Raw genomic sequence first — 14,178 nt, 5'->3', positions numbered from 1 at the left:
CGTCAGGAAAAATGTCTTCATGGAAAGGGTTCTGAGGCCCTGGCAGAGGCTGCCCAGGGAGGTAGTGGAGTTCTCATCTCTGGAGCTGATCAAAAGATGGGTAAATGAGATGCTCTGGGATCTGGTTTAGTAGTGGAGAAGTATGGTTGGACTCTATGTTCTCAAAGTTCTTTTCCAAGCAAGCAATTCCGTGATTCCCTATCAATAGTAATTGTGTGCCTCACCAAAATCCACCGTAAAAAGCATTTCAGGCTTCCTCTTAAGCTTGGTAGTTTTGAACCAAAACTAGGTAAAAGCTGTTTTTTTTTCCCAGGGATAACTGCAACCTCACTTTCATGGCCCTAAGGGAGAGCTGTGTGCTCTGCACTCGCCTCCAGATGTAATAATTCTTGTAGGGGAAGGTAACTAAGATCTGAAACTGCACACCTAGTTGTAGAATAGTTGCTGATTACATCCACAATGCAGTCTTTCCAAGTCATACCTCAAATTTCAACAGGTAGCCCGTGGCTTCCTTGAACACTGTCTCAGGGATGACTTGATCTCATAAGGTTTTAAGCCTGGCGAGTTCCGTCTTTTATCTAGAAAGCCACAGGCCGTTTTCAGGGCAGAGGGTTTATCTGGTTTTAAGTTCACAGAAAAAAATATGCTTGAATGACAAAGATATAATTTAAAAGTACCTTTTAAACATGGGTTTTAGACTGAGTTTTTTAATCCAGCAGTTGGGATTCATCCGAGCTTATTGTGAATTTGGAATCATAGAATGGTTTGGGTTGGAAGGGACCTTTAAGCCCATCCTGTTCCAACCCCCGTCTGATGGGCAGAGACACCTCCCAGTTGACCAGGTTGCTCCAAGCCCCATCCAACCTGGCCTTGGTCTCCTCCAGGGATGGGGCAGCCACCACTTCCCTGGACAACCTGGGCCAGGGCCTCACCACCCTAAATGTGAAGAATTTCCTCCTAATGTCTGGTCTAAATGTTCCCTTCTCCAGTTTAAAGCCATTCTGCCTCGTCCTGTCGCTCCATGTACTTTGAAATAGTCCCTCCCCAGCTTTTCTGAAGCCCCTTCAGGGAATGGAAGTTCCTCTAAAGTCTGCCTGGAGGCTTCTCCAGGCTGAACAACCCCAACTCTCTCAGCCTGTCCGCATTGCAGAGGTGCTCCAGCCCTTGGATCATCTCCGTGGCCTCCACTAGACCTATTCCAACAGTTCCTTCTCCTACTTATGTTGGAGATTCCAGAACTGGACACAGGACTCCAGGTGGGGTCTCACCAGAAAAGCGTAGAGGTGGAGAATCCCCTCCTTCTACTTTGCTCTTTGAGTGCATTATATGGAATAAGTTGTAGTAGCTTAACAGGCGATGCCTGAGCTCTTGATTTTTCATGGGAAAGCAAATCAATACAGAGTAGGTTTGGTTGGATTTTTAAATCCAAAAGGAGTCTGTGAGTGCTTTGTGCATGTGGAAATCATGGTAGGACTATTGTTAAAGAAAATAATTTCCCATAAAGTTTGGAAGGGATGAGCAATAATTTTATTTCCATTGTTACCTACTTGTCAGATCATTAATTCAGTTTTTATTACACAGGTATGATCTTATTACTGAAGAGTGGCTTCCACTGGAGAACACTGTGAACACCGTAGAGATGAGATACGGTCATTCGCTGGCATTGCATGAGGTGCGTTCGCTGTTACAGACTCACCTCCCAGCTGGCCTCCCCGTTTGCTCCTGCTAAGACCTTCCACATATCAGTCTTGCTTTGGGATAAGCATTTCTCCTTCAAAAACTTCTCCATGGATATCTCAGTCTTTGTACTTGTACTCCAAGGAGCCCTTGGACTGGTGTCCTAGGAAGTCATGGAATGTCCTCAGTTCCATGGAATGTCCTCTGAGTTCCATTTATAGTGAGAACCAATCCAGACAGTCCAAGTGGTGAAGTCTGGAGAGCAGATCAGCGCACGCAAGTAGACGCAGCTTTCATGCTTTCGATCAGTTCTTATTCTCCAGGCTCCACTATATTTTATATTGATATTTCATAGAATCATTGAATCATAGAACGATTTGGGTTGGAAGGCACCTTAAAGATCATCCAGTTCCATCCCCCTCCCATGGGCAGGGACACCTCGCACTGGATCAGGCTGCTCAAAGCCCCATCCAACCTGGCCTTGAACACCTCCAGGGATGGGGCAGCCACAACTTCTCTGGGCAACCTGGGCAGGTGCTGCACCACCCTCATCGTGAAGAATTTCTTCCTAATGTCTAATGTAAATATCCCTCCTTCCAATTTGCAATCCAATTTAAAGCAATTGCCCTCATCCTATGTAAAAAGTCTTGTAAAAAGTCCCTTCCCAACTTTCCTGGAGCCCCTTCAGATCCTGGAAGGCTGCTCTAAGGTCTCCCTGGAGCCTTCTCTTCTCTTCTCTGGGCTGAGACATTGAGGCAGCTAAATTTTGATGTCTTTTAGCTGAAGGTTAATCCTGCCCCGTATACCACAATCATGTGTGTTGAAGGTGGCTCCAAGCAACCAGATCCAGTCGAAGATGTCCCTGCGCACTGTAGGGGGGTTGGAATAGATGACCTGTAAAGGTCCCTCCCAACCCAAACCGTTCTATGATTCTATCTGACATTACTGGCTTGGGTGCAAGCCCTGGCAGTCATGATTTCTTTCATATCAAATGTGACTGGCGAAGGAAAAATATTTCTCCTTGAGAGAGGAGAAAGACTTAAACTTGTAGAAGACAAAATATAATAACTTCATTACTTACATATTAGCCGTTTCCTAAATGCAAAACTCATTGGCCTCTCTCTTAAATCTCTCTTCTTTCAGGATGATATTTATATGTATGGTGGCAAAATCGATGCAACGGGGAACGTGTCCAGCCAGCTGTGGGTGTTCCACATTTCTAACCAGACCTGGACTCAGGTGACACCGAAAGCCAAGGAGCAGTACGCTGTTGTTGGCCACTCGGCACACATTGTCACCCTGCAAGAAAACAGAACGGTCATGCTCGTCATTTTTGGCCACTGCCCTCTGTATGGGTATATCAGCAACGTCCAGGAGTACGACGTGTGTGAGTAGGACCCCACTGACCTTTGTCGTCAGTTTTAACAATTGGTTTGAATGTTAAATCCATATTCACATAGCAAAACAAAAGACAGATGTGTTCTTCTCTTATTTATATTTACAAGACGTTCAATCTAACTTCCAGTGTTTGTGCAACACAGGGAGCAGGTGCCCCCAGCTTTACACACCTTGTTAGGTCCCAAAGACAAAGAAGTTCCAATTGAATCATAGACTCTTAGAATGGTTTAGGTTGGAAGGGACCTTAAAGCCCATCCAGTTCCACCCCTCCTGCCACTGACAGGGACACCTCCCTCTGGATCCGGTTGCTTCAAGCCCCATCCAACCTGACCTTGAACATCTCCAGGGATGGGGCAGCCACCACTGCTCTGGGCAACCTGAACCAGTGCCTCCCACCCCCCAGTCGTGAAGAATTTCTTCCTAATGTCTAATCTAAATCTTCTCCTTTCCAATTTAAAGCCATTCCCCCTCATCTTATCACTCCAGACCCTTGTAAAGAGCCCCTCCTCAGCTTTCTTATAGGCCCTTCAGGTACTGGAAGCTGCTCTGAGGTCTCCCTGGAGCCTTCTCTTCTCCAGGCGGAACAATCCCAACTCTGTCAGCTTGTCCTGAATGCAGATGAAGAACAATTGAGGAACAAAGTAGAATAACTGTGGGTCAATTTAAGTTACTTTTCCTCTTTTCCTGTGGCAAAGCAAACACTTTTAAAATCGTTTTTTGTATCCTGCAAATACAGGAAAGGCTGGAGAAAATCAGTCCAAGTATCCATGGAACCCTTACCTGTGTCTTCATTACTGGTGATTAGTGAATGTTTAGGGGAACGGAGAATGACTCTCTGGGCTTCCATTCTCTCTGGGAATAGTCCAAAGTGACTTTAGGATCCAGAGATTTCCACTGTCATCAGAGCAGAAGAGTAGAAAGCTCTCCCTGTGAACTGAACTTCTGTCTAACTTAGCTGCTCCAAAATGGTTCTCAGGACGCATGTCCCTGGCTCCACTGACCAGATGGAGAGCATAGTTAAGCACAGGAAGTTCAAAACAAGAGTGTGCTGGTTCTTGTGAGAAATAGTGGCCCTGTCTATGCTCTTTGACCTTCAGTTGTCCCTGTACAGAGAATCTACTGGGGTCTACTCTGGTTCACTGTTGTCCACGCGACCAAGCTTTCTTCCTTGAGGAGAATCATAGAATCACTAGGATGGAAAAGACCTTTGAGATTATGAAGCCCAACCATAGCTGTCCGCTACTAAATCATATCCCTAAGCACCTCACCTACCCATATTTTAAATCCCTCCAGGGATGGGGACTCCACCACCTCCCTGGGCAGCCTCTGCCAGGGACTGAGAACCCTTTCCGTGAAGACATTTTTTCTGATGTCCAGTCTGAACCTGCCCTGGTGCAACTTGAGGCCGTTCCCTCTTATCCTGTCACCTGTCACTTGGGAGAAGAGACCAACGCCCATCTCGCTACAACCTCCTTTCAGGCACTTGTAGACAGTGATAAGATCTCCTCTGAGCCTCCTTTTCTCCAGGCTAAACAACCCCAGGTCTTTCAGCTGCTCCTCATGAACTTTTCTCCAAAAAAGAAAAGCTAGAGAAAACTGAAGAAAACCAGGATGTGTGGAACAGTGATTTGGTTTTCTCCTGGTCTATTTTTCCCATGTGTGATCTTGCGGATTGTTCAGTCCCTTTGCTCTTTGTGTGGCTGCTCTGCCCTGGGGTCAGGAAGCCTGGGTAGGCTTTTATTCTGCCCTTGTGACAGAGGTTTAGTGTGTAACATAGTGGTTTTGTTCTAGTTGCCATTATATTCTGTCTGGAGTCCTTCAAACCAATGTTATTTTAGCGAGTGAGATATAGGACCATTAGTCACATATTAGATTTTAACAGCAGTGTTCTTCACAGTCGCACTCAACTTGGCTTCAGCGCTGTCTGTCTTTATATACATATAAAGTAAAAGTGCTCTTGGGTGCCATTCCGCATCGAGCCACGGTGCTGGCATTTTCGTGTCATTGAAACGTAGTCTATTATTTCTGTGCTTTTTATCTCTCGTTTACTTAGCTTGTCTGCAAATGCAATAAATGACCGTCAAAAAGGTGTCCCTGGTCTAATTAAAAATACTTGACAATACTTGGTGACAACAAACTCCTTGAAGGAGTTTGGATATGAAAGGGTAGAAGCTGTGCTTAATCTGGGCCAAGGGAAACCCAATTTGTTTCATAGAATCGTAGAATCGCTTGGTTGGAGAAGATCTTTGAGATCATTGAGTTCAACCATACCTGTCCACTAGTAAACCAGGTCCCTGAGCACCTCATCTATCCATCTTTTAAACCCCTCCAGGGCTGGAGACTCCACCACCTCCCTGGGCAGCCTCTGCCAGGGCCTGAGAACCCTAGTGGTGAAGAAATTTTTCCTCATGTCCAATCTGAACCTGCCCTGGTGGAACTTGAGGCCATTTCCTCTCGTCCTATCTCCTGTCACTTGGGAGAAGAGACCAACACCCACCTCACTACAATCTCCTTTCAGGCAGTTGTAGACCCTGATAAGGTCTCCCTTCAGCCTCCTTTTCTCCAGACTAAACAACCCCAGGTCCCTCAGCCACCTCTCATAACCCTTGTCCTCCAGCCCCTTCCCCAGCTCCGTCCCCTTATCTGGATGTGCTCCAGGACCTTAATGTCCTTCTTGGAGTGAGGAACCCAAAACTGAACCCAGGGTTCAACGTGCGGCCTCACCGATGTCGAGTCCAGGGGCACAATCACATACTTGTTTCTGCTGGCCACGCTGTTTCTGACCCAGGCCAAGATGCCATTGGCCTTCTTGGCCACCTGGGCCACTGCTGGCTCACGTTCTGCTGGCTGATTTGTTGATAAGTTATTAATGGAGATAAATTAACCACATTTTGTCACTCATTTTTCATTTCACAGACACAAAGCAGTGGAACATCTTGCAGACGAGCGGAGCTTTGGTGCAAGGAGGATATGGTCACAGTAGTGTTTATGATCCAAACACAAGATCAATTTATATCCATGGAGGTTACAAAGCATTCAGTGCCAACAAGTACAGGCTGGCAGATGACTTGTACAAATATGAAGTGGATTCCAAAATGTGGTAAGTAGTTCTCCTTGTGTACCCGCGTCATTTTTTTGTGTAGAAGTGTCGTGGTTTAGTCCCAGCCAATTTTGGCAGCTAGAACTGAGCAGTTGTCCTCCCAAATGCCTCTCCCTGAGCCCCATGGAAAGCAGAAAAGAAATTGAAAGGAAAAAAAACTTGTAGGTTTAATATGAAAGTAGTAAAAAGTAATAAAATACATACAAATATTTGAAATCGCGCCCCCATCCCTCGATGACTCTGTGTCACCCCGGATGCTGCAGAGCAGACACGAGGGAAAGGATCTGAGGTTAGGAGGGAGCCGGGCTCAGGAACTGCATTCAGGAACGCTCAGAGCAAGGATCAGGGGCCACCAGACAGACATGGCCCTCACTGGACGACAGCCATAGATGAAGAGAATGAGGCTCTCATGATCGCTCAGTTTTATCCCGAGTATGACGTCTATGGGATGGAATCCTCTGTTGGTCAGTTTGGGGTCACCTGTCCGGTCCGCCCCTCCTGCAGGTGTGACCTTTCTCACCTCTTTGACTCAGAGCTCCACCAGCTTGAGGATGGGCTTGGGTTCTGTAGGAATAAGGACAAGCAGTGTCCTTTCTGCATCCCAGTGCTCCGTGTGATCTGTGCAAGAGACAAACCCCATCTGGAAAACATGGAGTGAACTTTCCGAAATTGAGATTACTTAGACGAGACTGAGCTGAAGTCGGAAAACTGATTCTGCTTTAGTTCAAACCACAACAAGCGAGCAAAAGGACGGGGTATTTGCTGGGGTGTTTGTAGTGTCATATGTAGTTACCTGCATTCAGGAGAGAGAGCGCGTTCTTATATCTGTTATTTTATGTCTCTTTATGAATAGAGACTCATATAATCGCATATAATCAAGGCTGTGAACGAGCCAAGAAATCCATTTTAATCTGTCGTTGTATTAAAGCTGAAAAGAAAAATATTTGATGGGCTTTTCTTGCCAGCAGAACACGCTGCGCATATGAGTGCAGTTACTGCAGTCAAGTGAGCGATAATTCATTCTGCAGTTAAGACTGCAAAAGAATTTCTATCATAACCTCATTTTCATCTGGTTCTGTAACTGCTTGAAACATTCATTTCTTAAGCCGAAATCCTCTGTGATTTGTTTCTGCCCAAAGGTGAGTTGTATTAAACAGCTATAGCGAAACTTTGCAACTTAGAGCCACAGAGGTGAAATACATTTGCCTCAATTTTGTGTTCTTAAAGTGGTTTTTAAAGACTCCGTATAGAAAGGAGACTGATATTCTCCGATATTCCAGTATTGTGTCCTGTTCTGTGTTCCCCAGCATAAGAAGGAGATGGGATTGTTGGAATGAGATCAGAGGAGGCCACGGAGATGATCTGAGGGCTGGAGCACCTCTGCTGTGAGGGCAGGCTGAGAGAGTTGGGGTTGTTCAGTCTGGAGAAGAGAAGGCTCTGGGGAGACCTTAGAGCAGCTTCCAATATTGAAATGGGTTCCAGGAAACCTGAGGAGGGACTTTTTCCAGGGACCTGCAGTTATAGGATGAGGGCGATGGGCTTAAATTGCAAGGAGGAAGATTTTAGATTAGACATTAGGAGGACATTCTTCATGATGAGGGTGGTGAGGCCCTGGCCCAGGCTGCCCAGGGAAGCTGTGGCTGCCCCATCCCTGGAGGTGTTCAAGGCCAGGTTGGATGGGGCTTTGAGCAGCCTGATCCAGTGGGAGGTGTCCCTGCCCATGGCAGAGGTTGGAACTGAATGGGCTTTGAGGTCCCTTCCAACCCGAACCATTCTATAATCTTTTGCATTAACACATGTAAATTTGAGTCACCGTGTTGCCTTTTTTTTGAGAGTATCAAGTAGCTTATATTCCTTCAACAACTATTTGTGAGTCTGTGCCAATGAGTAAAACAATTAGTGACTAATTTCCCAAACCCTTCCTGCTCTGCTGTACATGCAGGGAGAACCACGCTTCCTTTCTTGATTCATTTGCTCCTCCACTTCAGCCGTGGAGTGGACAAATCTGACTGAATAGGGAGAAAATGTCACAAACGTGACACTTGCTTCCCAACTGCTGCTGGACCGATGTCCTTTTATCTCGTTTATTCTATTCTTTCAGTCTCGAGAGGACTGGTGGAGCAGGTGGGCAGTTGCCTTGCAGCAGGGCGTGTATGGATGTCTGCTTGTCTTTATCTGCTCTTTTTGTTGTCATTGACTGTTTGTTTTGTTTTTTTTTTCTTTTTGGTAATTTAGGCCCTCTCACCCTCTTTTGGTTTCATGGAAGGGCGAAGAAATCCCCTGTTCTTTACTTTGGCAAGCATCTTCCTCCCTGTGTTCCTTCCGGTGTTTCCACTGGCAGCTTAGGATCATAGAATTACAGAATCATTAGGGTTGGAAAAGGCAGTCATCCAGTTCAAAGCTCATCCAGTTCAACCATCAGCTCAACGCCTACTAAACCATGTCCTAAAGTGCTACGTTCTACGTGTTTTTTGAACCCCTCCGGGGATGGTGGCTCCACCATTACCCTTGGCAGCCTCTTCCAGTGTTTCACCACTCTTTCAGTGAAGAAATTTTCCCTAATATCCAATCTAAACCTGTCCAGATGCAGCTTGAGGCAACTTGAGGCCATTTCCTCTCATTCTATCACTTGTCACCACCACCCACCTCACTACACCTCCTTTCAGGCAGTTGTAGACAGTGATGAGGTCTCTCCTCAGCCTCCTCTTCTCCAGGCTAAATAACCCCAGGTCCCTCAGCCTCTCTTCATATCCCCTGTGCTCCAGCCCCTTCTCCAGCTCCGTTCCCTTCTCTGGATGCGCTCCAGCCCCTCAATGTCCTTTTTGGAGTGAGGAGTCCAAAACTGAACCCAGGATTTGAGGTGCACCCTCACCAGTGAGTTCTCCCAAGCAGCGTTGGTATCGGCAGGTTTATCTGACTGTGCTCAAAAGCGCGGTTAATGTGAAAACGTTGTAATCCTTGAGGAAAGAATTGGTGATTTTAAGATCCATAGCTTTGGAAAGAGGCTTTCCTAGGTAGATTTCTCCTATAAATCAGCAAGCAGATGGGAAGATAAGAGAACGAAATTACTAGAGGAAAGTAAGTTGTTAAATAACTCATCAGGAAAAGCAGGTAAATGCAATGCCTCCACTCCTCCCTGCATCCCAAACTCTCTTTTAGCTTGGATTTACGGGTACTTTTGTCTTTGCAAGATCCTAATCCTTTTCATTAACCCATATCTTTATTTCTGCAGGACTGTTCTTAAAGACAGTAAATTCTTTCGTTATCTGCACACGGCTGTGATCGTGAGTGGAACCATGCTGGTGTTTGGAGGAAACACGCACAACGACACCTCCATGAGCCATGGCGCCAAGTGCTTTTCCTCGGATTTTATGGCCTATGATATTGGTAAGTTGTTGCAGAACTAGTAATAGAAAAACCTCTTGGATATTCGGAGTAGTTTTCAGAATGACAAATTTAGATAGAATTGTAGAATCATCGAATAGTTTGGGTTGGAAGGAACCATAAAGTTCATCCAGTTCCAATCCCTCTGCCATGGGCAGGAACATCCCACTGGATCAGACTGCCCAAGGCCCATCCAACCTGGCCTTGAACACCTCCAGGAATGGAGCAACCACAACTTCCCTTGGCAACCTGTTCCAGTGTCTCATCAGTCTCATGGTGAAGAAATTATTCCTAATGAGTAGTCTTAAATCTGCCCCTCTCCAGTTTATACCCATTGCCCCTCATCCTATCACCACACGCCTTTGTGAATAGCCCCTCTCCAGCTTTTCTGTAGCCCCTTCAGGTACTGGAATGCCACTATAAGATCTCTTCTGAGCCTTCTCTTCTCCAGGCTGAAGAAGCCCAACTCTCTCAGCCTGTCCTCATAGGGAAGGTGCTCCAGCCCTCTGATCATCTTTGTAGCCTCCTCTGGACCTGTTCCAACAGCTCCGTATCTTTCTTACATTTAGAATTCCAGAACTGGACACAGAATTTCAGATGAGGCCTCATGAGGGCGGAACAGAGGGGCAGAATCCCCTCCCTCCCTGCTGGCCACGCTGCTCTGGATGCAGCCCAGGACGCGGTTGGCCTTCTGGGCTGTGAGCACACACTGACGGCTCATGTTGAGCTTCTCATCAACCAGCACCCAAGTCCTTCTCCTCAGGGCTGCTCTCAATCACATCATCCCCCATCCTATACTGAAAATGGGGATTGCCCTGACCCATGTGCAGGACCTTACACTTGGCCTTGTTGGACCTCAGGAGGTTCTCGCAGCCCCACTCCTCCAGCCTGTCCAGGTCCCTCTGGATGACATCCCATCCTTAGATACTGGGTGTATTATGCCAAATACTACAAGTGTTCTGCAGAAGAACACGTACTCAGGAGAGGCTCATTCAGCTTCCGAAGTGGCACCAAGCAGACGAGCTGTACGGTGATTTCTAGACAAATACAGCAGCAATTCTTGTGTCAACAGTTTATACACTTGGGCAGCCTGATCTAGTCAGAAGTGTCCCTGCCCTCGGCAGGGAGGTTGAAGCTAGATGATCTTTAAGGTCTCTTCCAACCCAAATCATTCTAAGACAGTAGAAGAATATGCTTTCTGTTTAAGAAACCATTTTTAAAGCCCAAGGTTGTGTATCACAGAATCATAGAATGGTTTGGAGTGGAAGAGACCTTAACGATTGTCCAGTTCCAACCCCCTGCCATGGGCAGGGACACCTCCCACTGCATCAGGTTGCTCAAAGCCCCATCCAACCTGGCCTTGGACACCTCCAGGGATGGGGCAGCCACCACTTCGCGGGCCAACCTGGGCCAGGGCCTCACCACTCTCATGGGAAAATATTTCTTCCTAAGATCTAATCTCAATCTCCGCTCTTTCAGCTTCAAACTTTTCCCCCTCATCCTATCCCTGCACTCCTGCCATGTCATCCGTAAAGCCTTCCTGCTGTTTTGAGTACATTTTAATCTGATTTATCATGGATGCAGGCTGTTAGCACAGTCTGGAGCACTGGTCACTGTTGGAGCTCGGCTTATACATCGCCTGCTCTTGGTTTAACTGGGAGCTACCTGACTCGCTTGGCTGTGCTCTTTGTAATGTCAGCTTGTTTATGGGTACACTTCATAACCGTAAATATCTCCGTAAGCACTATTTAACCATAAAGCCGAAGGATTTGTTTTTATTTGGAAGCACCCGGATTCAGTGAGTTTGAACAGCCAGGAGAGGGCAGCATTTGTTCATGGATTTGGAGTCTGAGGGGATGCGTTTAAGAAGAAGAAAAGCAAATGAGATGAAATTGTATAAAAAAAGGTGCATGCACATCCGGATAATTCCTGCTGCAGGCTAACCCCATTCTGTACTCATATTGCATTCTACGTTCTGCTCCCAGGATTCCTTAAACGGGGGCTCTCATGACCCTGAAATAGTCATGTGAACCGACTCCTTGGAGTGACTGTCTGCTGTGATCACAGAATCATAGAACCGCTTGGTTGGAGAAGACCTTTGAGATCATGGAGTCCAAGTGTACCTGCTCATTAGTAAATGAGATCCCTGAGCACCTCATCTAGTTGGCTTTTAAACCCCTCCAGGGATGGATACTCAGCCACCTCCCTGGGCAGCGTCTGCCAGGGCCTGAGAACCTTTTCCGTGAAGATGGTTTTCCTGATGTCCAATCTGAACCTGCCCTGGTGCAACTTGAAGCCATTCCCTCTCATCCTGTCAGCTTTCACAAGGAGAAGAGGCCAACACCCATCTGGCTACAACCTCCTTTCAGGCAGTTGTAGACAGTGATGAGGTCTCCCCTCAGCCTCCTTTTCTCCAGGATAAACAACTCCAGGTCCCTCAGCTGCTCCTCATAAACTTGTTCTCCAGCCCCTTCCTGAGCTCCGTTCCCCTTCTCTGGATGCGCTCCAGCCCCTCAGTGTCCTTCTTGGAGTGAGGGACCCAAAACTGAACCCGGGATTTGAGGTGTGGCCTTACCAGCGCTGAGTCCAGGGGCGCAATCATTCCCTGCTCCTGCTGCTCACTCTGTTTCTGATCCAAGCCAAGATGCCGTTGGCCTTCTTGGCCACCTGGGCCACTGCTGGCTCATGTTCAGCCACTGACAACCAACACCCCCAGGGCCTTCTCTGCCAGGCAGCTTTCCAGCCACTCTTCCCCAAGATGTCACCCGTGGCTTGTGAAAGGAGTATGCAAGCAAAGGGATTGCTTTCAGCATCACAGTTGGCATCCTCGTACAGTTTTTCTGTCTGTTACAGAGATCGTTCCCTTCTTTTTCCTGTGATTTCAAGTCATATCCCTGTGGAGTTTGTCGTGTGCTCCAAACTACCTTTGTTTTGAGTTTTTTCTTGAAGAATCCGAATGAAGTGTTTCGACGGTCACGGACAGAGGAATGTTTTCCAGCTTTGATAGCAATAGCGATGGATTTTTCTTGCCACATTTTGCTTTCTTCCCTGACCCATTGAACTGTGTGTTAGGTGTAAAACACTAATTGCATTGATTTGACAAAATATGCCAATAATCTTAGAACCATAGAGTCACTAAGGCTGGAAAAGACCATCAAATCATCAAATCCAATCAACCCCAAGCCACCGTGCCTACTAAACCCATGTCCCAAAGTGCCATATCTTCATGTCCCATCCAGGGATGGGGATTCCACCACTTCCCAGGGCTGCCTCTTCCAGTGCTTTACAACTCTTTCAGTAAAGACAATTTTCCTAGTGTCCAATCTAAACCTCCCTTGGCACAAGTTGAGGCCATTTCCTCTCATCCCATCACTTTTTACTTGAGAGAAGAGACCAGCACCCACCTTGCTACAACCTTTCTGGGAGCTGTCGAGGGCGTTGAGGTCTCCCTTTGTCCGCCTTCTGCGTGCTGCATCGATGAATTAGTGCTTCCTATTCCCCAAAATGGTCTTTTTGGCCTCTTTAGAAGAGTTTCCTGCTCTTGCAGTGGTTTTGTCTCAGGGTGGATAAATGCCTCGCTTAATCCGCAACCTCCTCCTGTTGGCAAAGTTGCTGAGTGAGCGTTGCAGCCCTTCCATCGCTACGTCTTCATCTCTGCGAGCGAAAAGGCAAGGGCTGTGCCTTCCCAAGGGTCGCCTCCCTTGTGTCTGGGATGTGTCTTAAATAAGAATAGGAACTTCACAGGCAAATTGTCTCCAAGTGCTGTTCGTGTGGGTTAAGTAGCCATTTGTTTTCATTTCTAAATAAGTTTTAACTTTATGGGTTTTTATAAAGCTCACCATAAAATATTCATGTAAGGGCTATGCTCTTATAATGATCTTTTCTCCCTACAGGAGGGGAATTAAAACTCTTCTATTTACCGCATCAGAAATTCAGTTCTGATGCCAAACAGAGAGAGAAGCTGGTTGTTTTCGTAGCATGTTCTGTTTGAATAGGATATTTAATAAATCCTGTGCGTTGTAAATTTTAGGCTTTGCTTAGCTCATAAATCAAGGTAGGGAGGGATCCTTTGTAGTTTCAGAGTTGTTCATTTTTCCAATACTTGATCTTCAGTTAAACATGGGAAAGAAGCTTAGAAAGCAGAACATTCCAGACCTTCTATTAATCTAGAAAAATATGTTTCTTGGCCTCACATAACTCACAACTTGATGGGTAAAAAATTGCAAATTGCTGTCCAATTTTGCTGAAGTCTTCTGTTAAAAATTGGAACCATGCGTACTTGTCTCAGAAGTGATTCTGGGTAAAGAATATTATCTTTAAAATATAAAATATATTATTTAAAAATAAACTTCAAAATCGCAATTTATCAAAGTGTTGAATGCAACCAACTGTTACAAAAGTTTCTGCTGGAGCAGAGGTTGGGCTCAGTTGTCTAACCCAATGGTTCTCCAGTTCAAATTGGTAAAATAATTAATAAGGTGGTTTTTCTAAGCCCTCAGAGTTAATCTCCGTAGAATTTTGGGTTTGTAGGGTTTTTATTTCAGTGGTTCAGTCTGTGGCACAACGTTTTTATCTTCTATTAAAGAATTTGTTGGTATTTGAGGGCTCTAGAGCTTCGC

The 14,178-nt window shown here is 46.1% G+C and overlaps 1 protein-coding gene across 1 annotated transcript in view; it reads left to right on the top strand.

Annotated features, from left to right (window-relative positions):
- The window catches only part of ATRN (attractin), a 208,728-nt gene that overhangs the window by 80,426 nt on the left and 114,124 nt on the right, over positions 1-14,178 (top strand). Inside the window, exons 7-10 of the mRNA XM_054064661.1 lie at positions 1,582-1,672; positions 2,821-3,064; positions 5,992-6,175; positions 9,408-9,562. Of these exons, the coding sequence (XP_053920636.1) occupies positions 1,582-1,672; positions 2,821-3,064; positions 5,992-6,175; positions 9,408-9,562 (674 nt within the window). The remainder of the gene's footprint in view (positions 1-1,581; positions 1,673-2,820; positions 3,065-5,991; positions 6,176-9,407; positions 9,563-14,178) is intronic.

The sequence above is a fragment of the Cuculus canorus genome, chromosome 4 (genome assembly GCF_017976375.1).
Source record: "Cuculus canorus isolate bCucCan1 chromosome 4, bCucCan1.pri, whole genome shotgun sequence".
Lineage (NCBI taxonomy): Eukaryota > Metazoa > Chordata > Aves > Cuculiformes > Cuculidae > Cuculus > Cuculus canorus.
The sequence above is the reverse complement of the archived record's forward strand: the minus strand, read 5'-3'. Positions and strand labels throughout refer to the sequence as shown.